This window comes from Peromyscus eremicus, chromosome 10 (assembly GCF_949786415.1).
Source record: "Peromyscus eremicus chromosome 10, PerEre_H2_v1, whole genome shotgun sequence".
In the NCBI taxonomy this organism is placed as follows: Eukaryota; Metazoa; Chordata; class Mammalia; order Rodentia; family Cricetidae; genus Peromyscus; species Peromyscus eremicus.
In genome coordinates, this window is record NC_081426.1 from 78,674,266 (window position 1) to 78,699,340 (window position 25,075).

The 25,075-nt window shown below is 34.8% G+C and overlaps 1 protein-coding gene across 1 annotated transcript in view; it reads right to left on the reverse strand.

Annotated features, from left to right (window-relative positions):
• Positions 1 to 2,331: 2,331 nt before the first annotated feature.
• Sult1e1 (sulfotransferase family 1E member 1) overlaps positions 2,332 to 25,075 on the reverse strand; it is a 56,210-nt gene continuing 33,466 nt past the window's right edge. The window contains exons 5-10 of the mRNA XM_059274619.1: positions 14,758 to 14,883; positions 14,127 to 14,224; positions 9,761 to 9,887; positions 7,777 to 7,871; positions 6,483 to 6,663; positions 2,332 to 5,476 (exon numbers count right to left, since the gene is read on the reverse strand). Coding sequence (XP_059130602.1) covers positions 5,364 to 5,476; positions 6,483 to 6,663; positions 7,777 to 7,871; positions 9,761 to 9,887; positions 14,127 to 14,224; positions 14,758 to 14,883 — 740 coding nt within the window. The 3' untranslated portion in view covers positions 2,332 to 5,363. The remainder of the gene's footprint in view (positions 5,477 to 6,482; positions 6,664 to 7,776; positions 7,872 to 9,760; positions 9,888 to 14,126; positions 14,225 to 14,757; positions 14,884 to 25,075) is intronic.

Genomic DNA, 25,075 nt, shown 5'->3' on the forward strand with positions numbered 1-25,075 from the left:
AAATAGGTTTACAAAAAAATCAACCACAGAACATATAAATCAGTAGAGATCAATTATGAATTCTTAATGATTTTTCAAAAATTGCTGGGAGACTTTAACTGGCTATGGCTCACAATTGAATTAACAGTTCAAGAACTAAGTAATTTATTTCAAACCTTACAAGGTGATAAGGACTTAAATAGTCCAAGAATTATCATCTGAGGCTGAAAGAGAATTGACTTTGGTAGAACAGAGTTAAAAAATTAAAGACCTATGTAGAAAAGTTTTCTGATTTGATTCTGAAAGGAAAATTAAGATTTAATGAATTAGCAGGAATAGAGCCAGTAGAAACTGTAGGACCTTTTACTAATGCTGAAATTTTCTCATTATAGATAAAAAAAAAATGAACATTGGCAAAGAGCTTGCAATAATTTTTTGGGAAAGATTAACAACAAATATCCCAAAAGAAAGAGAATTCAGTGTATAAAGTGAACTAACTGGATCCTTCCTGACATTGTATGGGGAACACCAATTTCTGGAGCCCCTACATTCTATACTGATACAAACAAATCAGGAAAGAAAGGTTATAAGTCAGGAAATTTAAGTAAAGCAGCTCAAAGCCCTTATGATTCTGCTCAAAAGTCAGAATTATATGCTATTCTCATAGTATTATTAGATTTTCCAGAACCTGTTAATAAAGTTACTGACTCTCAATATGCAGAAAAAGTTGTTTTACATATTGAAATGAAACTGATGAACTTATTCCAGATGATTCAGAATTGACTTTGTTATTTATTCGATTACAAGAAAAAGTCAGAAATAGAAATCATCCCTTATATATAACACATATGAGATCCCATATGGGTCTGCCAGGCCCTCTGGCACAAGGTAATGATGAAATTGATCAACTATTGCTAGCAAATGTGCTAGAAGCCTCAAAATATCATAAGAAACACCATGCTAATAGCAACAGTTTGAAAAAAGATTTTTCCATTACTTGGCAACAAGCCAAGGAACTTTTAAGGAAATGTCCTATTTGTCCCTTGGATAATCAAACTCTACTGACTGCAGGAAGTAACCCAAGGCATACTCAAAGATATGAGATTTGGCAAATAGATGTGTTTCATTTTGCAGAATTCAGAAAATTAAAATATGTACACCATACCATAGATACATATTCAAGATTTCATTGGGCAACTGCTTTGGTTATAAGAAGGCTGATTCTGCAATTACACATTTATTAGAAGTTATGTCCATCATGGAAATACCTGTACAAATTAAGACTGACAGTGTGCCAGCATATGTCTCTAGTAAAATGAAACAGTTTTTTACATAATACAACATAAAGCATACTACAGGTATGCTACATGTTCCTATAGGCCAAGCAGATATAGAAAGACCAAAAAGAACTATAAAAGATATGCTTAATAAATAGGAAGGGGTAATAAAGACCTCTAGAGGTAGACTGCACAATGCTTTATTAACTTTACATTTTCTAAATGCTAATGAGAAAGGAACAACAGCTGCAGAGAGACATTGGATAATAGAAAAAACTGTTGAATTAAATCAGCCTGTATACATTAAAGATACGTTGACCTCAGAATGGAAACCAGGATATGTGTTACATTGGGGAAGAGGTTTTGCCTTTGTTTCCACAGGAGAAGAAAAACTATGTATATCATCAAAATAGATAAAGATTAGACTCAAGCAAAAGAGACCTCTTTATTAAAAGAGGCAAGTTCATCAAACAGTATGACCATTCAATCTAAACTAACTTACAAATGCTTTTCATTTGATCGGATATAACTTGCCACAAGGGAAACTCTCCAAAGTTATGGTTGGGCAGGGTTTTGTTTTTGTCTTTCCAAGAGAATGAAGACATCCAGCTAAGGAATCTGAAGACCTTTGGACAAGTGAGATATCTGAAGAAAAATGATGAATCATCCAGAGAAAATATCCCAAGTAAAAGAGTAAATTAACCTATTGATATATTTTCCAAAAGGAAAATTTTCATCAATCTTCCCAAATGTTTGTTTCTGCTGTTCCTTATAGACATATAATGCAAATAGTCTTTTTGTAGCTGAGTTTGGAGTTGGAGCATGGCTCTCTCCTTTTCTAAACCCAAGCATGATTATTAAAGGAAAATCCAAAATCTCTGTCTTATGTCAGAAGAGCCACCTGATATGGACCAGAAGAAAAACCAAAATTAAGGGACTATTCTATTGCCACTAATTTCATAATTCTTTGGTTTTATTTTAACTCGTTATAACTTTTCTTAAGGTATAAATATTATCTAAAATTTTATAAAATCAATATATATATTAAACTTTTATCACAATATTAATGGTCCTATTGAGTACTAACTAATTCTAGAAAGAGACTTCATCTGTCTTCCTGTATAGGATTTTGAGTTTGAGTCTCTACCACATAACTAGGAATTAAGTTTTTGTACTCTTAATGTACATCATAAATTATGGTCCTTTAACATCTTTGAGATATGCTGCATAAGACATTTTAAATGTTTAAGTTTTCTGCAATGAACCATGACCATGCCTAACAGTGACCTTGGAAGTCTCCAAAAGGAGGATGGGGCCCCACAATAGTAGTTCCACCTGGATAAGCAGGCAACATCACAGAAAGATCAGCTTTGGACTAGAAACTCCTCAGGACAATTTCAAGGTGGCTAGCTGAGATGGTCCAGCCTTACAGACTACTCTAGCCAGGACATGAGATAAGCCCTGCACTTTCCCATTACACAGACACCGGACAACAAATGATACAGCTAGCTCTCCCAGGACTTGACAATTGTCACATTTTCTCAGGATCCCCTAAAGCTGCCATTGCCCCTAGACAACAGGAAGTAATTTTAACAACACAATGCCCACATTCCCAAGAGGTATGGTGGTAGGTTTTTGGTCATTCAGTGGGTTAGGATTTTTGTCACTGTTTAGGGGTGTTGGTTACAAGTTGTTATTGGCAATGGTCAGGAAAAAAAGCTGAGCAAAGGAGATTAGATTCAAGGACCTTATTCTGAAAAGAAAAAGGGGACATAAAGAACTGATAGGATAAAAGGGTAGATTACTGAATCTACTTTTAAACCAAAAAAGTAATTGCTAGTCTTAAATATTTTACATTGGTATGGATTTTTGTATATGATACAAATTTCAAGTTATTTTTGTTATACTGTTCATATGTTTCTACTCTTGTTTAAGGTATTTTTGTATATTAATACAAATTTAATGATATTTTTGTTAGAATCTACTGGACATATGTTTCGGCTGTTTTTCAAGGTATTGTACCTATACAACTCATTTAAGAATGTAATGTAATTTCTAGTCCTTGAAAGTTATTTTTACAAACTATTTAGAATAATAAAGAAATGCAGGCTAATAGTTATCTATTGCAATCAAAGTTGTAGTCATGTTAGGTACATTTTCAAGGTCAAAAAAGATATATTTTAGATAGACAGGTGATCTTCAATCACTTCAGAGATCTACAAAATATGGTATTTAAGATGTTTTAATAACATAAGATTTTTTTTATGACATTGAGGCATGTCTGCTCCTGGTGGTACCAATCTACTTCAGAGAGATGATGGTCACTGAAGAAACTCCATATAGAGTTTTCTTTCTTTGTGGCAAAACTTAGCCACTGTCCAAGAAAGTGCCCTTGCCTCAACTGCTGACAATATACTGCTGTGGTATGTCTTTCTGTATGCTGTGAATATGTGTTGCTATCATAGATTGATAAACAAAGCTGTTTGTCCAATAGCAAGTCAGAATAAGGTTAGGTAGTACACTCAAACTGAAGATGGAGATGGAGAAATGGGGAGTCAGAGCACATGCTGCAAGCCACTCAAGAAGCAAGATGTGAAAAAACTAGTAAGCCATGGGCCATTGGTGATTAATATATATATTACTACATAGATTAATAGAAATGGGTTAATTTAAGTATAAGAGCTAGCTAGTAATAAGCCTGAGCCATCAGCCAAATATTTATGATTAATATAAGCCTCTGAGTGATGGTTTTAATAGTGGCTACAGGACAGGGCAGGGTAGAAAAGCCTCTGGTTACATATGGTAACCAACATTTGGCAACTCAATTCAAATAAAACCTGAGAAAGCTTTTCTCAGGTCTCTGATGTAGTTGAAGACTAGATAGTTATAGATATAGATTTCATTGTTACCAAATTCAGAAAAGAAACTCACAAAAGAGATGTAAAGTGTATAAGGTTGAGGGACATACAAAAGATAGTTTTGGGTTGGTAGTACAAGTTAGGATAGACAGTAAATTAGGTACTTTGAATTCACCAAGATAGGCTAGATAATGGAGTATTTTTTCTGCTTTTGTCAAATGTAAATGGACTGGACATTGTTAACGTAATTCTTGCCTGTATGTATTTGTATATAGTTATTGTACTTATTGTATATGGTTTTACTATGTTAGTTAAAACCTTCACTTTTTATTTAGACAAAAAGGGGGAAATGATGTGTGATATTTTGATTGTGTTCTGACAAATAAAGCTTGCTTAGAGTCAGAGGGCAGAGCTAGCCACTAGTTGATCAAAATTAACCACAGAGGTTTAGAAGACTGTAGACAGAGAGAAGACAGGAAGTGTTATGGTAGGGCTGAGAGAGGATCTGGGCCCTTATGGAGGAAGGAACAGAAGAGGTATGAGGCAACTGGTGGCTGCTCCCCTGCTTCTCTGATCTTTCAGGTTCTTACCTCGATATCTAACTCCTGATATTTTATTGACAAAGAATAATTAGTTAGGGCTTCAGTCACCAACTTCCAGCTGATATAAGTCTTGCATGATTCTACACAACAGTGATGGCAATCTATAATTCTGTACTCCATCAGCTTGGACTTAAGGCTCAAAACATAAGAAAACACATTTATTTCAGTTTAACTAATTTTTTTTATTTGTGAGTCTTTAGGTGTTATCTTCAAGTGACCTCATAATTCTTGAAATTGCTTTAATTTCTTCATATAGTTTTGTATATATTTGGCTTCCAAACACAATCAAAAGGTTACCTACTTGCCAATCTCAAAGCATCTTTATATTTGTTGATCTTTGTATCACCAAGAAAACATTTATATTGTAATATGAAAGTCTAAATATGGAGACATCAAATTATTTTTATTAAAGATCTTTGAACACTAGAAGAGGACAATGCTTATGTTATATATAAGAAAAATGTGGTTTTGCTGTCAAAATAATTTGCTGTCAGAAATTAAATTGATATGGAAGTTAAAAAAAAAGAGAGAAAGAAATTAAATCTCAGCCTTCAAAAGACTTCTACTTCTACTGAAAGGCAAACCAACAGAAACTGGAGGATAAATTGAAGAATGTTCCAATTTCAGATACAAGAAAAGGAAGCATCTCAGAGCTCTTCTCTAAACTTGAGGGTGCATTCCTTCATTTGTTGCTCATAGTGCTCATCAAATTTCTCCCTCAGTGCTACTGTGAAGTGGTTCTTCCAGTCTCCTACAATTCCTGTAATGAAACAGGTGGAAGTCAGGAGTGTCAACTCTTTGAGTCAGAATCATCAGATTTTTCTATCCTGTGTATCTTTCATAAATAATGTGAAATTTCCTCCTAATATTCAGTTTCCCAATAAAAGATATAAGTATCACACTTTTATTTCACAAAAATATATTTGTCTTTATTGTTTAGACAATTTGTCTTTAAGATTACTATTGACACATTCTCTCCTCCCTGAACTACTTCAAATGAGCTTTTTTCTTTGATTTTGCTGTTATATTGGGCTTTCTATAATGAGATTAATGGTATAATGACTATCAAATTATTGAATATCATCTTTGCCCTAATCTCTCAAATCTAGACTTAGGCATTTCTATCCTTTTACTTACATGACATTACTACCTGGATGCTATATAAAAATCCCTAATTTGGTATACAAGTTGACTATATCCCACCAGGTAGTGCTTCTATTTAAATAAAATTTCCTTTCATTATGTTTTGATATTATTGGTAAATAAAATTGTGTTTGAATTCCTACCTTAGTTATTTACTTTTCAAAACTTTCTGTCACTTATACAAGGAAAATATGACTGACTTTTCTGAACTTGTTTTTCATCTCAAAATGAGATAGTAAATTCATTTTTCCTATTTAGAAATCATAACCTATGGAGATAATATGTATAAGGCATGTGGTATATACCCAAGAGACACAGACCTAGTTAATGACAGCTGGCACACTGTCATTACTGATGCTGAGACTAAGGTGTCAGCCATATGCTCAAATTGATATACTTCTCAAACGGAAGAAACAAGTAACAGAAAGTCATTATTAGTAAATATGGTCTTGAATATATTAATAGTGTTTAATGCCTCTGCACAATTTATAATTCAATAATAATATTCAAGATAAAAGAGTTGTAAAGAAAGCATATGTTAATTATTCAGGGCAAATAAAATTGACTAGACTTAAGTCATGGCAACTTAGACCTTTTAACAGAAAGCCACGTGACTTTCTCACCTTTTCTCATGAAAGGCGATACTTTGTGAGTCATCATGTTCTCTGGCATTGTTGTATAATTGGTAGATGGATTGTTCCTCATCTCCTGGAATGAAGTGTGTTGAACGATTTTATGTACAAGCTCCTCTGAGGGCTTTTTCCCTAGGAATTCTATCAATTTTATCACTTCTCTTCTGATATCCTATGGAGAAATGAAGAGATTTGAAAATCAAGTTGATAAAATTGGTGAATAGGTATTAGACTAAAAATGAAAGAGAATATTACCTTGCATCTGGTCATATTGGAATTAAATTTATAATGAAGAAAACAAACTATTCTAAGCAATTCTTCCTCATCCGGAAATAGATGCAAGACACTTCAAAAATTGTTAGGCCTAAATGAGAGGACTTGTAAAGTGTTGATTGTAGTTCTTTCTAATCTCTTTCTTTCTGCTTATTTATTCTTCCATAGATAGTACGTGTATGTGTTTTGTGCAAGCAAGTTTGCATGTGTGTGAGCATACAAGCAGAGAAGTCTGCATGCACTTGTATTTGAGTGTGTGAAAACCAGAAAATTGTAGTTATATAACTTCCTCTGTAGCTGTCCACTTTATTTTACTGAGGCAGGATATCTCCCTCAACACAGAGTTCACTGTTTCTGTAAGTTCACCCTGTGTGATTGACTCTGGTATCCTCTATTTCCATAGCACTAGGATTAGGTGCAGGCTTCCATACAGATCTGGTTTTATTTAAGTGCCAGGTATTTGAACTCCAGTCGTCAAGCTTACATAGCAATGACTTTATCCACTGACATCTCCCCGGGAAATTTTTTTAAGTTATTTTTATTCTTTTTGAGGCAAGCCTTGATATTCTGCTCAAACATGGCTTGAATTCCTAACTACCTGTCTCAGTCTCATAAATTTTGGAATTACAACTATAAGCTACCATGCCTAGATATTATATTCTCATACATGGTATATGTACAGTGAATTTCATATATAAAAGATATAAATCCTAAGACTACAGTGTCTAGTGAAAGATCAAGCTTAGTAATCATCAATTCAATCAATTCTTTTTGCAAATTTTATCTTTAGAAAATTTTTGACTCTTGGTTTAAAATGTATTTGTTCACTAACCATTTTTACTTACTAGATTCAAGTTTGATTTATTCAAAGTAGAATAAGATGTTTTTCCTTTTATATTTCTGAAAGTGGTTGCTATTATGTTTCCAGTGATAATATTGTATCCAGAGTATTGTCAGACACTAAGAGCATATTAAAAACTACTAGAATGCTCATGTGTCTTCCATTTCTTACCTCTATCATGTCTTCATAAAACACAACTAATATACGTGAATTCTTACTTTTTTTCCACCAAGATTTTACGTGATCATACCATGAACCATACAAAACTGAAATTAGAAGAAACAAATGTACAGATATTACATCATCATTTTGCAACTTGAAAGAAGTATTCAAATTGTTAAGACAAAATGATCGTGGAATGAGAGCTAACAGGCAATTACACTTATTAAGAAGAGTTCTGTTCAGTAATGATGCAAAAATTGTTGAATAATTTCATGTACAGAAACATGTTTTTAGTTTTAGCATCATGATATGTGTTATGATAAGGAGAAAAGATAAGAAACCAACTCAATTTAGAGCAATGAAAGCATGTGTTAAACTGGTGTGTGTGTGTGTGTGTGTGTGTGTGTGTGTGTGTGTAGTTACGTGTGTCTGTTTGTGTATGTGTGTGTGTAAACATCTGTGTGTGAGACACACACACACACACACACACGATGGGGGGGGAGAATGTAGTAATTATTACAACAGTGGTAATTTGGATTGTGAATGTGTTCTCATAGAGACAATTCCTGTCTCTCTTCCATAAAGTTAGATTTCAGATACCATGTGATATGACAAATGCTGTCTCTTCCCTTTCCTTCTCCTACCCTAACAGAACAACTTTATCAAATCCAAGGCTAACAGAGTGGTACAAACATGTACAAGTGGCCACTAGACGTGGCGTTGACCCATGGTGTACTTTCCTGTGCTTTGATGCCACAATCAAAGTTTCTTAAGAGAAGGCCGACAATGATGTTAATAACAATCTAATTTATCCTCTTTTTGAAGATATACATTATTTTTCTCTTTATTTTGTAGAGAAGCTTAACAATCTTGAGGCGTATATTTTATTCATAGTGTTCTAGAATACATTTTTTTCTGCAAACCACAAAGATTCAACGAACAATATTATCTCATATGGATATAAAGTGTTTTTCTTTCAGCTATTCCTATACAATTCACATGGCTTATTTAAAACCCTTCATTGCCTCTTCATCTTCAAATGTAAACACTCAGTTGCTTTAGTCAGAACTTCAATGGAATGATAAAGTTTCCATAATATGTGCTCAGATAACTCTTCACTGTTTAGGGAAATCAAAATGAAAATGTTCAGTCTACATGCCTAGTGGAATAAGTAAGAGTTTTATAGGTATTTAGAATATTTGTAAATACCTAGATCAGGCTTCATTTAATCCCCTGGCATTTTAATTGGAAAGGAATGAATCATGCTTTTATCCCCTCACATACTTTTTGTTCAATCATATTACAACAACATATTCTAAAACATTTGGAAAATATAAAAATGTATGTTAGAGATGGAACATGTTAACTCACAGACTTATAGAGGGGAAACTACCACCCCTAACCCAAAAAACTGGATCAATGCATTTACTTATTGGCATTATAATGAAATTACTAGAGTCTCTAATTTTCCATCCTCCTCACATACACAAATCTACTATCACTCTAAGCATCAGTGCTTTCAGAATTTGAGTAATATATCCCTTAGAAACCATATATATATATATATATATATATATATATATATATATATATATATATAGTATGTGTGTGTGTTATTTAAACATATCATATTCCTGCTTATATGTATTTGTATCATCTTATAATCATTATATTTTATTTATATTGCATTTTATTTCTGTTTACTTATATTGCATTTATCTGCTGTACATATTTATATATTTATTTATATTACATTTCTCTTTATACATGTTTATATTCTATTTATATTATATCACATTCTATCTCTGTTTATGTATGCTATATTATAGTTCTGTTTTTACATATTTATATTATTTATGTTTATATTAATTCATTTATTTTCCTTCATGCAGAATAGCATTTTTTTCTTTTTCTTTTTGTTTGTTTTTTGGAACAGCATTTGTTTTGTCCTGCTTTTGGAGAAGGTAATCCAAAGAAGACAAGTTGCTCTTACCTTGTCCTTGCATAAATTTCTCCACAAATTCTGAAAAGGATTCAGGATTTGGATAGCTCACTATCATTAGGAAAAAGTAATAATAAGAAACCACCACATCCTTGGCATTCCGGCAAATATAGATCATCTAGAGGACAAAATAAGGTGCTAAATCACTGGCTGGATTATCAAAACTACCTTGTCATCAAGTTTTAAAGATTCATGTTTCCAACAACTAACATAATATAAATCCATTGTGGAAAAAAGATTCAAATATGAACATTAGACAGAAAAAACAGACCATAGTATCTTAAGTTGAGGCAGTGTCTGCTCTGTGTCCTGGCTTGCCTTTAGTCTTACCCTGCTAGGAAATGTATTTCATAGTCTGAGGTAACAGCACCATTTCCAGTGTTGTTCAATGTCTGCTCTTGCTTTTTATTTGTATGACATAATCACTGTCAAAAAATTGAGCCAACCAGATTGTTACCCCAATTTCATAAATAAAATAATGTAACAAATTGATTCAAGTATAGTAGTATTGAAAATAAATCAATGCAAATAAACAAGTTGATAGATCACTCAGTCAAAAGTACAATTTTCTGTTCTTTAGACCATATTACAATTTGGATCCTAAGACAAAACGTTCTGTAGCTTCATCATTTGCACTTAGAAAAATATAATTATGTTTACATATTTGTATTTAAATCCATGTCTCAAAGTTCTCTACTTTCTCCATCTGAGCCCACCTTGAGGTCATCCCCTTCATTGTTTGATAATAAAAGTGACCACTCCTGCCCCTGAGAAATGTGATTAGAGGAAAGTGCAATCTGTAACTTGACTCACTGGCTTTCCATTCTTACATAGTAGATAAACACCAGGGGATGGGCAAACATCAGGAAGCTGTGGTGTTAGCTGCTGTTTCTAGAGTTAACACTATAAAACTTTATCCTGCAAAGGCCTCATCTCTTTGTACTCCAATATTTTCACCATTGGCACAGCCATATCTGAATTGAATGGCAGAAGTCATAAAGCCAGCACAGCTGCTTGTCAAAGATCCAGCAGAGCTGAGCCACATGATGGCTGCCATGCCACCTTTGGTTTTCATCTCCACCTGTTACATACTTGGGGTACTTTTAATAGTTGTATAATTTGAGGATGTTGGATTGATGGAAAATTCCTTATGAATCATTTATGCCTTCTCCCAGGAATGCTGCTTATCCAGGAAAGTCCTGAATATACTGTTCCCCCCACACACACACTTTGAGGGAGATACCCTTATCTACTTGAAGGTCTTCCTTATGCTTTGGAGGTTGTGATACATAAAGAAGAAGCCAGAGGTCTCTTCATGAGGCTATGAGACATTCTTGAAACATCTGTCCCTCTACTTACACTGGAACAAGATATTCAAAACAAAGTAAACTTAAAAAGATCAACAAGATTCAATGGGTTAGAGGAATTGTCCACAGTTCAGATTACAAGTTTCTTCCCACTGTACACTCAGACAATTACTTGGCATACAACTCTGCCATACATAGAGACATATTGATAAGCAAAGTGTGGAGTGGAAAGATGATGAAAGTATGAGATGTTAGGAAATCCTTCTTTTAGAAGTTAGCTCATGTAGAGCCACTATAATGTCATATGACCAAGGAACAACAGAATGCCAGGATTAGACATATAAACAAATTCTATAAGGATATAAATGTGAACATTGATTGTATTATGCCAGAATTTAAATAATAACTGCAGCATCTTTGGCCTGAGGATTTTTCCTGCATACTCTGACCACTAAGAGTTAATAATACATTGCTTGAGACATGGCAAAATGCCCAGGGTAGTTGAAGATTTTTGTTTTGGTCTAGTGTCCTTGAAGCAACCAAAGCAACCAGCCTTAGCACAGGCTGTCATATGCATCTAGATTCTCAAAAATTGGGTTATGGGGTTAATGAGTAAGACTGATAGCTCTGTTTATTAATGATGTCAAAACCTGAGGGAAAATGATTGAAAATGATAACTCTGTTCTGTCATAGTTTGTTAATGATGACTAAAAGATGAGCAAAAGGAAGTGAAACACATGTCCAAATACAAAAATGATATGATCTATGTTTTGGAATATCATGAATGTATCCCTGATAACTAAATTCTGTATAAATAAAGAAACACTCTGGCTGCTAGTCAGTTAGGCTGCAAGATTCTCCCAACCACCATGGCCTGGCTCACTTCCTTCTCCCGCTGAGTCCTTATATCCTCTGCAGGACCCATCCATGGCTCCTGGCACACCACTAAAGAAATGGAGCAAAGCATGTAGTCTCCTCCAGGTCTACAGTCTATACACCTCCCTCCAAACCACACCACAGCTTCAAATCCACTGTCCTTCAATACTTTTCTTATTCACTATCCTGCTCCCTTAAAAATCACTTCCTTTCCTTCATCACTTATTTTTATCTGATCCACGAGTGCAAACACACGTTCACAAAATATTCCCCACTCCTGTTCCTCTGATGGATCAACAAATCAATCTGGAAACAATCAAAAGGCAAATCTATTCAATTATCTTTATCTCTTTGATGACCTCTGAGGTATAAGAAAGTATGGAATAAAATATGACTACCAATTTCAATGCAGCTGTAAAATCCTGCAACTCTAACAGGGGAAAAAAGTGGCTTGATCAAAACTCTTACAGAAAATGGTGATGAGACACCTCAGGAAATTGCACAACTATGAGATAGCTTTCCTGTAAGGAATTATCCAGGAGGATATGTAGTTACTGTTATTTCAGGTGGGACTAAGAAAGCTTTAGAACCTTGAAGTTTGGAGAAACTAAATCTTTACAAAGTGGCAAATATATCAAGAAACACCAGCATGCAAGATACAGGAAATTTACTCCATGGTCCATTTTGCCTGAACTTTAGAATTGTATAACCCCTTCTGTATATAACACTCATATCTTGTTATAATGGAAGTAAAGTCCAAGTTTCTTAACTTGGCATCCAACGTTCCTGTGATACGTCCCAGGTAATTTGATGTCAAATTTTTACCCAGCATGAACACTTAACCTTCCAGAAAAGTTGAACTGGTTACAGATATCTCCTGAAATTGTCTCTTTATTTGAATAGACTAATTCCTCTTCAGCCCTTTTAAGTTTTGTTTTTTTTTTCAAAGCAGGGTTTCTCTGTGTAGCCCTGGCTGTCCTGAAACTGGCTCTGTAGAACAGGCTGGCCTCTAACTCAGAGATCCACCTGCCTCTGCCTCCCAAGTGCTGAAATTAAAGGTGTGCACCACCACCACCCAGCCCTCATTAGCCATTTAAACCATGCATCTGAATTAGAAGTCTTCTCTTACATGATCTAAGTACTACCTGTAGAGTCTGTTTACTTATTTTTTCTCTAAGTGACTATTTCCATGGAATGAATGATTATCTGTGTCATGTCTCTACACCTTACAAGAAATGGTAGGTTTGAATATGATTTGTACCCTCGAAAATTCACAATCAAGTTCAATGTTCACAATGAAGTCTATGTACCTGTAGAATGAATACAATCTGACTTTTGTATTTAGAGGTGGGGCCCTTAGGAGGTGTCAAGGGTTAGAAAATGTCATCATAGTAACAAACTTTTGAGTGCTAGTGGATTTAAAGAAAAGAGTTAGACACTAGAGACATAAATGTGTATCTATCTGATGACTTGTATGCTACCTTGAAACTTTGTCAACAAGACCATCACCAAGTACGTCTTAACCCTGGATCAGAATCACTAACCAAAAATACCTCTTTCCTTTACAGTTTAGCCAGTGTGTGGCATATTATTAGGAAGTGAAATGGGTGATAACAGTCCTTTTCATTCACTGAGTAAATGATTATTACAGAATACTTGTCTTGATATTCTATTCTGACTCATTTGAATGTTTCATAATGTCACACACTATTTTGTGAAGAAAAGACATTCAGTCACCTGGGGTATAAATACAGCTATCTAGCATTCATCTGGTACTTACACTGGTCTAGGCACCAGGCTTTAGTTTTCAAGGATGATTGTACTTAACTCTATTAAGAAGATGACACTATTACCCTTCTTTTACACAGAAACAAACCAAGGCTTAGAGTTTAACTAGTTTCAGAATCATCTTAAGCACATAAAAAAATGGTATAATTACAATCTAGACTTGGGTTATGTTAAAAATAATTCACATTTTTTGAAAAATCTGTGTGTTAAATGAAAAGAGTAATACTATATATATATATATATATATAATACTATATAAATGCATGTACATATACATACACACAGTGTGTGTGTGTGTGTGTGTGTGTGTGTGTGTGTGTGTGTGTGTGATGCCTTTTAAGTAATATCTGAGTCCATAAAGTCTAAGAAAATCATATTCTGGTTACCTTGCAGTTCTTTTCCCAAAATGATGCTGGAAGAAGCTTGGGTGGCAGGTGAGTTTTTACTATTCTGGGAGATTCTTTCTCTTTTAGTTGTCTTACTCCTGAGTTGAAAAATAGACAATTTGTAATGTGTTCATATAAATTTAAATGAGCATTTTAAAAGAGATTATTTAAGATTCTAGATAATACAATCTCACTGTGAAGAAAATTATTAATTAAATAAATTGTAAAGCAAGATCAAATGTTTTCATCAATTGATGTGAATAATTTTTCACATGTTGGTAAGCAAACTTTCATGAATACATTTTTGATTATCCTTGAAATTCAGTGAATAGTTTCCTAGTGTTTAAAATATTTTCAGCTTCAGGAAACTGAGAAATAAATAAATGCTCACATATTGTAAGACTCTCCTGAATACATATAATAGTTAGGATTATTCACTATTCCAGGCACATGTCATCGTATAAGACTACTCTGGATTTAACGTTTTAGAATCTCCTACAGAGGTGACAGAATATTAATTGCCTATGTAACTAAAATATATTTGTATTGCAATATAATCATATCTGTATCATCTATCTATAATATATTAAAATGTGTGCATGCATCTTTAAAATTAATTTAAATTAATTACCACTTATTAACTCTTCATTTCTGCATTCCAGGTAAGGCACTCTATTAAAAATTGCATCCTCCTTGCATTTTTCCACATTGCCTTCTTTATAGATCATATATACAATTTCACTGACCCACGTGGTACCTGTGAAAATTAAATATACCTTATTCACTAATGGCCCTGTATGGATGATAACAGTACGATTTTAATAGTGTTTGATGTCATCCAAATTCAAACAATGTTTTCTTGAATATTTAAATTTACACTACCCTAAATATCTTCAACAAATATGGATATATATTGTCATGAATAATAACTGGTCAGTGTGTCCAGGCCTTTCCATGATGAACTGTGATATTATGAAAATTAATAGCACTGATAACTTCAATTGTTATGAATAAGAAGTAAGGAGACATGAATAAAAAGTGAAGCATGAGCAACACATACAAGCATATTTTCTGCTACAGACTTTACTGGTATCTTTGTGCCTACACTGAGGCCTTATCCAGAGAATACAGAAAAGTATGAATTAGCTTTCTGACCTTTGATGATAATCAGAAAAAGAAAAAAGAAAATTGGTAATAACAAAGTACAGTTTTCTTTCTTAAGATGTTGTAATGCAGATAAGAATAGAGAGCTTCAAGATGTATGAAGAAACCACATATGCTGTGTGCTTCTGCCACTGCTCCTGATTCTAGGATGTTCAAAGAGAAGGTCCCCCATGAGGCCAGAGCAATGGTTACGAGCACTTGTTGCCCAACCAGAGGACCCGATTTTGGCTTCCAACACCAGCATGACAGCTCAAAGTATCCATCACCCCACTTCTAAGGAAACCAACATCTTATTCTGTGTTTTCCCTGTGGACATTAAACAAGTATTCATATATGCAGGTAAAACCCTGATATGCATAAAATAAAAAATGTATCTTATAAACAATGAAGTTCCCTTATGAAGCGAAAACCATTGAGCTTAGGCTTCATAATTGCCAGCATGATTTCACCATTTGTATAAGATAGGGAAGACCCCTTGAGGCAGCAGCACAGACCCCTTTTTCAGCAAGGGGCATCTAAGAATTGTGTAATGTTGGGGAAAAAATAGTTATTTATTTTGGGGAGTATCAAAGTTATAAAGCAATATCATAAAAAGGTATTTGTAAAGAAATCTATTGATAGAGTAAATACAGTGGTGCAAAGAAGATGAGATATCCAGTAAGATGACAATTGTGAGGAATAACTACTAGAATAAGCAGGCGAAACATTTTGATGGATAGTTGTGTATGGTGATATTTTATTTGTATTAAAATGTTATTTGTATGTTAATAAATAAAGTTCCCCGGGGATCAGAGCTATTAGCAAGCCATAGGAAAGCAGGGCAGTGGTGGCGACCAATCATGGAAAACCTGGAGGGCTATACAGACAGGCCATGATGAGGCAGTCATGTGGTTGGGTTTACAACCAATGGGAAGGCAGAACAGGAACTCTATATAAAGACTTTAACACAGGGGTAGCTCTGGTTTGGAGAGGTAGGACCACTGCAGGAGGAAGGGTAAGGTTTTAGCTCTTAGCTCTGAACTCTTGGCTTTCTTCTTTGCATTGGTTCTGTGTTTCTTATTTAATAAGAAGGTTGGTTACATCAACATTTGGTGCCCAACGTGACAAGAATCCATTAAAAACCACTTGGCTTGGCTTGGCGGCAGGTCCGTTTTCTGGCCTGGGCGGCCCGGCTCCCTAGCTTGGGCCCAGGCCTGACTGACCCGCAGCTGGAGCTACTTGCAACTGCTACAAACAACTCAGGCCTGCCCTGCCTAACAGGGCCCCTGCCTGTAAAGCCAAGGCTTGACTCGGCTCAAGTGGTTACGCTTTCTCTCTCTCTCTCTCTCTCTCTCTCTCTCTCTCTCTCTCTCTCTCTCTCTCTCTTTCTCTCTCTGGATTCACACCTTGAACACCAGGAGGCTGTTTTGAAATTCCCTTGGATTCTACTGTTCTACCCAGACTTGGTAAGTCAATTAACATATCTATTTAAAAGAGAATTTTTTCTACATTAAAAAAAATGGGCTTTATGTGTACATTGGAAGAAAATTGGGCTTTGTTTGAAATTTTAGGCACTCTGACAATGGAACAACTATATGAGAAGATTAATATTGATCAAATTATTCAGTTTATTACTTTTCTTATCTTCATTTTACTATTTAAAAAGATAGTCAATTTAAGTGCCAGGATAACAGTCTTAGAAAAACTTGTTAAACTGGTACAAATGAATTATAGAGAAATTCAAATTCAGACAGAAGAAATAAACAGTGAAGTTGTTTCAAAATTGGATCACAAGGTTACAGAAAGAAAGCCAATTTTCACACAATCACCCTTAATTTATCCGGTAGCCATACAGCAGCTACCTGAGGAAGAGAATGAACAAAATACTTGGGTTCCAGTTAAAATGTTAGACTTATGAAGATTTAAGGAGGCAAGAGCATCTTATGGCATGCACTCCCCATATGTAAAGCGAATGTTAAACACCTGGTCAACTTGTAATAGGATTATACCAAAGGACTGGCGGGAATTGACACAGGCTGTTCTTGAACCTGGACAAAATCTTCAGTGGAAAATGTGGTTCAATAATGAGGCTAAAAATATAGAAAAACAATGGAGGGATAACGGAATACAAGTCTGCCAGGATCAGCTTATTGGAGAAGGCCAATATGCTTCAGTACAAACACAATGTTTATATGATGTCCAAACCCTAGTTCTATGTCGAACGGCAGCTTTGAATGCATGGGACAGAGTTGAAGAACCAGGAAAAAAACTGAGTCATTTACAAAGGTTATACAGGGCCCAAAAGAATCTTTCACAGATTTCTTACAAAGATTGACTTCAGCAGTACAGAAAATGGTCCCGAATTCAGAGGCGAGTCAGATAATAATTGAATCTTTGGCCTTTGAGAATGCGAATGCAGCATGCAAAAGAATAATCAGGCCGTTAAAGGCAAGATATGCACCTTTGGAAGACTGGATTAGAGACACAGTTAATGTTGAGGCTTATGACCATGATGATATGTGGGTAGGAAAAGCAATTTCAAAAGGTTTGAGAAATGTTAGATGTTTTGGATGTGGAAAGCAAGGACATCTGAAAAGGGATTGTAAACAGGTCATTCCTAGAAATAATGTTTCTTCAAGGAACACTGGCAACAGAATGCCCCTTCCTTCTGGAGTATGCAGAAGGTGTGGTAAGGGAAAACACTGGACCAATGAATGTAGATCAACAAGGGACAGACAGGGTAATCCTCTGCCTCGAGCTTCGGGAAACTCCCAGAGGGGCCTCAGGCAGGCCCCCACAGTAAATCCAGTTCAAACCTTTCCTGCAGTTGTAGAGGAAACCCCTACTCAAAGCAACTAAATAACCAAATGTCTATTGGAATAAATCATGTTGGTCGAGGTGGTGAAACAGAGAAAATAGGAAATTCAGGAAAAAAACATAAAGAAAATTTTTTGGCAAACTTCTACTAACAATAAAAATAAATGGTGTTTTGTTGTCTGGTCTGGTAGACACAGGTGCGGACATTACCATAATTGCACCAGAACTTTGGCATCCAACTTGGCTTCTTCAGGAGGTAAACATTCAACTGTTAGGAATTGGGACATTATCTCGAGTGAAACAAAGTGCAAGATGGCTTGAATGTATAGGTCCAGAAAGACAAAAAGGGAAATTAAAACCATATATGGCTAACAGCTATGAACCTGTGGGGTCGAGACTTGTTACAACAATGGAATACTCAGATTAATATCTCTCCAATATCAGAAACAAATCATAAATTAGTACATGTTTCTGAGAGAAATATTAAAAGATATTATTCTAATGAGTGCTCACCAGCCATCCATATCATACAAGAACAGGGCACAACAACTGATAATCTTCCAAAAACACCAAGAGCTCTACCTTTAAAATGGTCAACAGACAAGCCTGTATGGGTTCAGCAATGGCCTTTAACAACAGAGAAACTCCAGGCTTTAGAAGAGCTGGTAGAAGAACAGTTAAATGCTCATCATTTTGAAGAATCAACCAGCCCTTGGAATTCTCCTGTATTTGTTGTTAAAAAGAAATCTGGTAAATGGAGAATGGTAACAGACCTTAGAACAATTAACAAAGTAATTCAGCCAGTGGGCTCTCTAGAATCTGGAATTCCTTTGCCTACTCTGTTACCAAAAGGATGGCCTCTCATAGTTATTTATTTGAAAGACTGTTTCTTTTCAATACCCTTACAAGAAAAAGACAGAGAAAGATTTGCTTTCACGGTGCCTACTTATAATAATTCTCAACCGGTTAAAAGATTTCAATGGAGGATTCTCCCACAGGGAATGTTGAATAGCCCAACTTTGTACCAATATTTTGTACAACAGCCATTAGAAGTGGTACGTAAAAAATTTCCTAAATCTATAATTTATCATTATATGGATGATATTTTTTAGCTGACTCAAATGCAGATACTTTAGAAAGAATGTTTGAAGAGGTAAAGAAAATTTTGCCTTGCTGGGGATTACAAATTGCTCCTGAAAAGTTACAAAGAGGAGATTCTATTAATTATTTAGGATATAAATAGAACTTCAAAAAATTAGACCTCAAAAGGTGCAAATTAGGAGAGACCGACTACAGACTCTTAATGACTTTCAAAGATTATTTGGAGACATTTCTCTTCTAAGAACTATTGTTGGGGTAAAAAAATGATGAACTGAACAATTTGTTTGAAACCTTAGAAGGTGACAAGGACTTAAATAGTCCAAGAGAATTATCACTTGAAGCTGAGAAAGAATTGGCCTTGGTAGAAAAGAAAGTACATGAAGGGCACGTAGATCGTATTGATCCAAAGCTAGATTGCATTTTGGTTATTTTACCTTTTAGGCATTCCCCAACAGGAATATTAATGCAAAAGGAAGATGTTATATTGGAATGGATATTTTTACCAAATAAACCAAATAAAAAATTAAAAACTTATGTGGAAAAAATCTCTGACTTGATTTGGAAAGGAAAATTGAGACTTCGTCTATTAACTGGAATACACCCAGCAGAAATTGTACCTTTAACTAAGGAGGACATTGAAAAATTATGGATAGAAAATGAAGCTTGGCAAAAAGCTTGTAGTAATTTTTTGGGAGAAATTAACAGCAAATATCCCAAAAGCAATAGAATTGATCTTATAAAGAGAGCTGATTGGATCTTGCCTTGAATTGTGAGGAAAAAACCCATATCTGGAGTTCGTACATTTTATACAGATGCCAACAAACAAGGAAAGGCAGGTTACAAATCAGAAAATTTAAGTAAAGTGGTTCAAAGTCCTTATAATTCAGTTCAAAAATCAGAATTGTATGCTATTCTGTTGGTATTAATGGATTTTTCAGAACCTCTCAATGTAGTAACTAACTCTCAGTATGCTGAAAGAGTAGTGTTACATATTGAGACTGCAGAATTTATCCACGATGCTTCAGAATTAACTTCACTATTTATTCAATTACAAGATACAATCAGAAAAAGGAGTCATCCTTTATATATTACTCACATCCGATCCCATACTGGTCTGCCAGGCCCTCTAGCACAAGGCAATAATGAGATTGATAAATTATTGATAGGAAATGTGCTGGAGGCCTCAGAATTTCATAAAAAAACATCATGTCAATAGTAAAGGTTTAAAAAAGGATTTTTCCATAACCTGGCAACAAGCCAAAAAAATAGTAAAGAAATGTCCTACTTGTTCCTTCTACAATCAAATGCCATTACCAGCAGGATGTAACCCAAAGGGTACTCAGAGGAATGAAATCTGGCAGATGGACGTGTTTCACTTTGCAGAATTTGGAAAATTGAAATATGTACACCATACTATCGATACTTATTCAGGATTTCAATGGGCAACTGCTTTGAGTTCTGAAAAAGCTGATTCTGTAATCACTCATTTGCTAGAAGTTATGGCCATTATGGGTATACCTGCACAAATCAAAACTGATAATGCTCCATCATATGTCTCTGTTAAAATAAAACAGTTTTTTGCTTATTATAATATAAATTATATTACAGGTATACCACATAATCCTACAGGTCAAGCAGTTATAGAAAGATCAAACAGAACTCTAAAGGATATGCTAAATAAACAAAAAGGAGTAACAAAAAACCCCAGAAATAGACTACATAATGCTCTATTAACTTTGAATTTTCTCAATGCCAATGAGAAAGGAACAACAGCTGCAGAGAGACATTGGATAATAGAAAAAAACTACAGAATTAAATCAACCTATATACTTTAAGGATGTGCTGACCTCAGAATGGAAACCAGGATATGTGTTACATTGGGGACGAGGTTTTGCTTTTATTTCTACAGAAGAAGATAAGCTGTGGGTACCATCAAAATTCATAAAGGTTCAATTTGAACAAGAGAGACCTCTTAATTAGAGGAGGTGATAGTTCATCAACTATCATGAACATCCAATTTAAACTAACCAGTAACACATGGCTTTTCATTTAATCAGATAATAACTTACCAAAAAGAAACATCCCAAAAAAACCTTGGGGAAAGGTTTTTGTTTTTGTCTTTTAGGAGAATGAAGGTTGAGGAATTTGAATAACACTAGACAAATGAGACAACTGAAGAAAAGGGACAAATCGTCTATCCTAAGAAACAGAGTGAAATGGCATATGGGTATGTTATCTAAAAAATTTTATGTCTTCCTAAATGTTTGTTTCTGCTTTTCTTTAAAGATTTAACACTATTAACTTCTAATAGTCTCAGTTCAATTAAAATTTAAAGCTGACTTCGGAGTTGGAGAATGGCTCTCTCCTTCTTTAAACTCAAGCATGTTGTTAAAAGGAAAATGCAAACTCCCTGTATCATGCCAGAATAAAAGAGCCATCTTCTGCTATGGGACAGGAGAAAAGCCAAATTAATTAAGGGACTATTCTATTACTAATCTCAACTCTTTGATTCTATTCTGATTCTTTAAACTTTTCTTAAAGTATGAATTTTATATCAAAATTTACAAGATTAATATATATAGATATATATACATTTTAAACTTTGTTAAGATACAAATGGTCATATAGAGTGCTAACTAATTCTAAAAAGCCTCATATATAGTCTTTGTGTTCGAGTCTCTTATCAGTTTTTTGCAGGAAATCACGGTCAGGCCTAACATCAACTGAAGTATCCAGGAAGAAGATGGGGCCCCACAACAACAACAATTCCACGTGGACAATAATAACATCACTAAGCTGACAAACATCATCTACAGATCAGCTTTGAACTACAAAGTGCTCAGAGCAATTTTGAGAGAACTAGCTGATATGATCCAGTCTCAAAGACTACTTGAATAAGGATTTGAGATAAACCCTGAACTTTGGCATTATACACAGACTGGATAATGAAGGATATATTTACCTTTCCTAGAATTTGACAATTAATCTAAAATTTTTCTTTCAGGATAAAGAAACCTTCTCCCATACCCAGCAGGAAGCAATTTCAAGAATACGACACCCACATTCCCAAAGAGGTGATGTGGGATGGGTGGTTTATTTTTGGTCTTTTAATGGGTTTTGGGTCTGGGTTAATTTTCATTGATTAGGGGGGTTGGTTACAAGTTGTTGTCAAGGGTGAGGAAAAGGGCTAAGCAAAGGAGATTAGATTTAAGGTTCTTATTTAAAAAAAGAAAAGAAAGAAAAGAAAAGAAAAATGTAAATACTTTACATTGGATTGGATTGTTTTATATTGTATACAAATTATATATATTGAAATTGATATTGTTAGAAAATGCTATATGTATATTTTTAATTGTACCATTCATTTAACAATGCAGTGCAGTTTTCTGATCCTTGAATGTTGTTATTACCAACTATTAGGATATAAAGAAATGAAAGTTAGTAGTTAGACATTATAATAGAACTTGTAGTTATATTAGGTATGTTTTCAAGATTGAGTAGATATATTTTAGATAGACAGGTTATCTTCAAACCCTTCAGAGATCTACAGAATATGGCATTTAAAATGTTTTAATAACTTAGAAAATTTTTGCTTTTTTGTTATGACTATGAGACATGTCGGCTCCTGGCAGTACCAATCTACTTCAGAGAAAATATAGGCATTGAAAAAACTGCAATTGGAGTTAACTTTCATTGTGGCAAAAGTTAGCCACTGGACAACAAAGTATTTTTGAATCAACTGCTGACAAACAGGACAGACAGGACACGAAACAAAGGACTGCTGATTCTTGTCAAAACAAGTGTGGTTATGGCTTTATCAAAAGGCATCTTCTGAGGCCAGAACAATATGGCACCATCCCTGAAGTGGCCTTCGCAATCCAGGAAAGGTACAGTGCCCTTTTCTTTGAAGGCAGCTTAACAGGCAGTGGGCCGATGGCTTCTGATGTGCAATGGGAAGGTATTTGAAACAGTTATTCTTGAAGAGTAATTAAGCTCACACCTCTCAAAAGTAGAATGGCATTTAATAGAGGGATGTGGAGAAGAACAGGATGCTGCAATGAAGCCACATACACACATAGCCAAGAAGAATGGACAGCTGAATTCAAAAAACATCAACAATTTCCAGAATTTAAAATCCTGAATCATGACATGACACTAGTGGAATTCAGGTATTTCTGGAATGTGAGGTTGAACTGTTGACCTTGTGTACATTCTATTTCACAAATGATTTTGTCAGATACGCTAAGCCTATAGGCTGAAGATGATGCCCCAACACTGCGGAGAAACCTCAGATGATTGTCCAGGCAGCTGGCTGTTTCTGTCAACTCATAATTTTTTGGAAGTTGCTTGCATATACTTCCTGTTTTTATTTTTTTGTTAGCTAATATTATTTCCTTCTTGGGTCTCTGCAGGAGTTGAAGATTAATTAGTTATAGTTGAAGATTAATTAGGATAGAAAGTGAATTAGATACAGTAGAATAGATAATGGAATTATTTTCTCTGAATTTGTCAAATACAAATGAACTAGACATTGTTTAGGTATTTTTTTTTTTATTTTTTTATTTTTTTTGGTTTTTCGAGACAGGATTTCTCTGTGTAGCTTTGCGCCTTTCCTGGAACTCACTTGGTAGACCAGGCTGGCCTCGAACTCACAGAGATCCGCCTGGCTCTGCCTCCCGAGTGCTGGGATTAAAGGCGTGCACCACCACCGCCCGGCCTGTTTAGGTATTTATTACTTGTATATATTGTATATAGTTATTGTACTTTTGTATATAGTTTTTCTTATGTTAGTTATAAGCTTTTTCTTTTTTTTCTTTTTATTAAAATAGAAAAGGGGAAATATGGTGATATTTTATTTGTATTAAAATGTTATTTGTATGTTAATAAATAAAGTTGCCTGGGGGTCAGAGCTATTAGCAAGCCATAGGGAAAGCAGGGCAGTGGTGGCGTACGCTTGTAATCCCAGCACTTGGTAGGCAGAGCTGGGTAAGTCTCTGTATGTTCAGGGATACAGCCATTATTGGATACACATGCCTTTAATCTCAATACCAATCATGGAAAATCTGGAGGCCTATACAGACAGGCCATGACGAGGCGGTCATGAGGTTGGGTTTATAACCAATGAGAAGGCAGAACAGGAACTCTATATAAAGACTTTAACACAGGGGTAGCTCTGGTTCGGAGAGGTAGGACCACTGCAGGAGGAAGGGTAAGGTTTTAGCTCTTAGCTCTGACCTCTTGGCTTTCTTCTTTGCATTGGTTCTGTGTTTCTTATTTAATAAGAAGGTTGGTTACATCAACAGTTTTGGATAAATATAAACAAGGGTTGAAGCCAGCATTGCCGTGTGCTTTCTTCAGATGTCAGTGCTGCCATTTAGCTGAGCCAAGAAGAGAAATAAAAGAATAGTTCCAGGGAAGTGTTGCCCAAGACATAGTGGGTCTCTCTCACAGTGTGTACACTTGAAATATATATAATTGTGTGTGTGTGTGTGTGTGTGTGTGTGTGTGTGTGTGTGTGTGAGAGAGATTCTGTTTCATTGAGACAGAGTCCCTCAGTGTAGCTATGGCTGGTCTCAAACTCATGATTCTCATATTTCCTAAGTATTGGAATTATAAGGTCATATGGTCATAAATAGATAACTGATTCATTTTTAAGTGTCAAATGTTAATAAGCAAACAGAGAATACAAGATTGGGCTTCTCTGGCTTTTAAAGTATACAACTTTAAGACTCTAGAACTACTTATAGCAGTAGAGATAACCTCAGAAAAAAGGAATTGCATCTGTGAATATATATAATGAAATTAAAGTTTTTGAGTATATACAATGAAAAGGAGGTGGTTGCCTAAAAGAGAGTTTTTGATTACCTTTGAAAGAGTTTATAATCCAC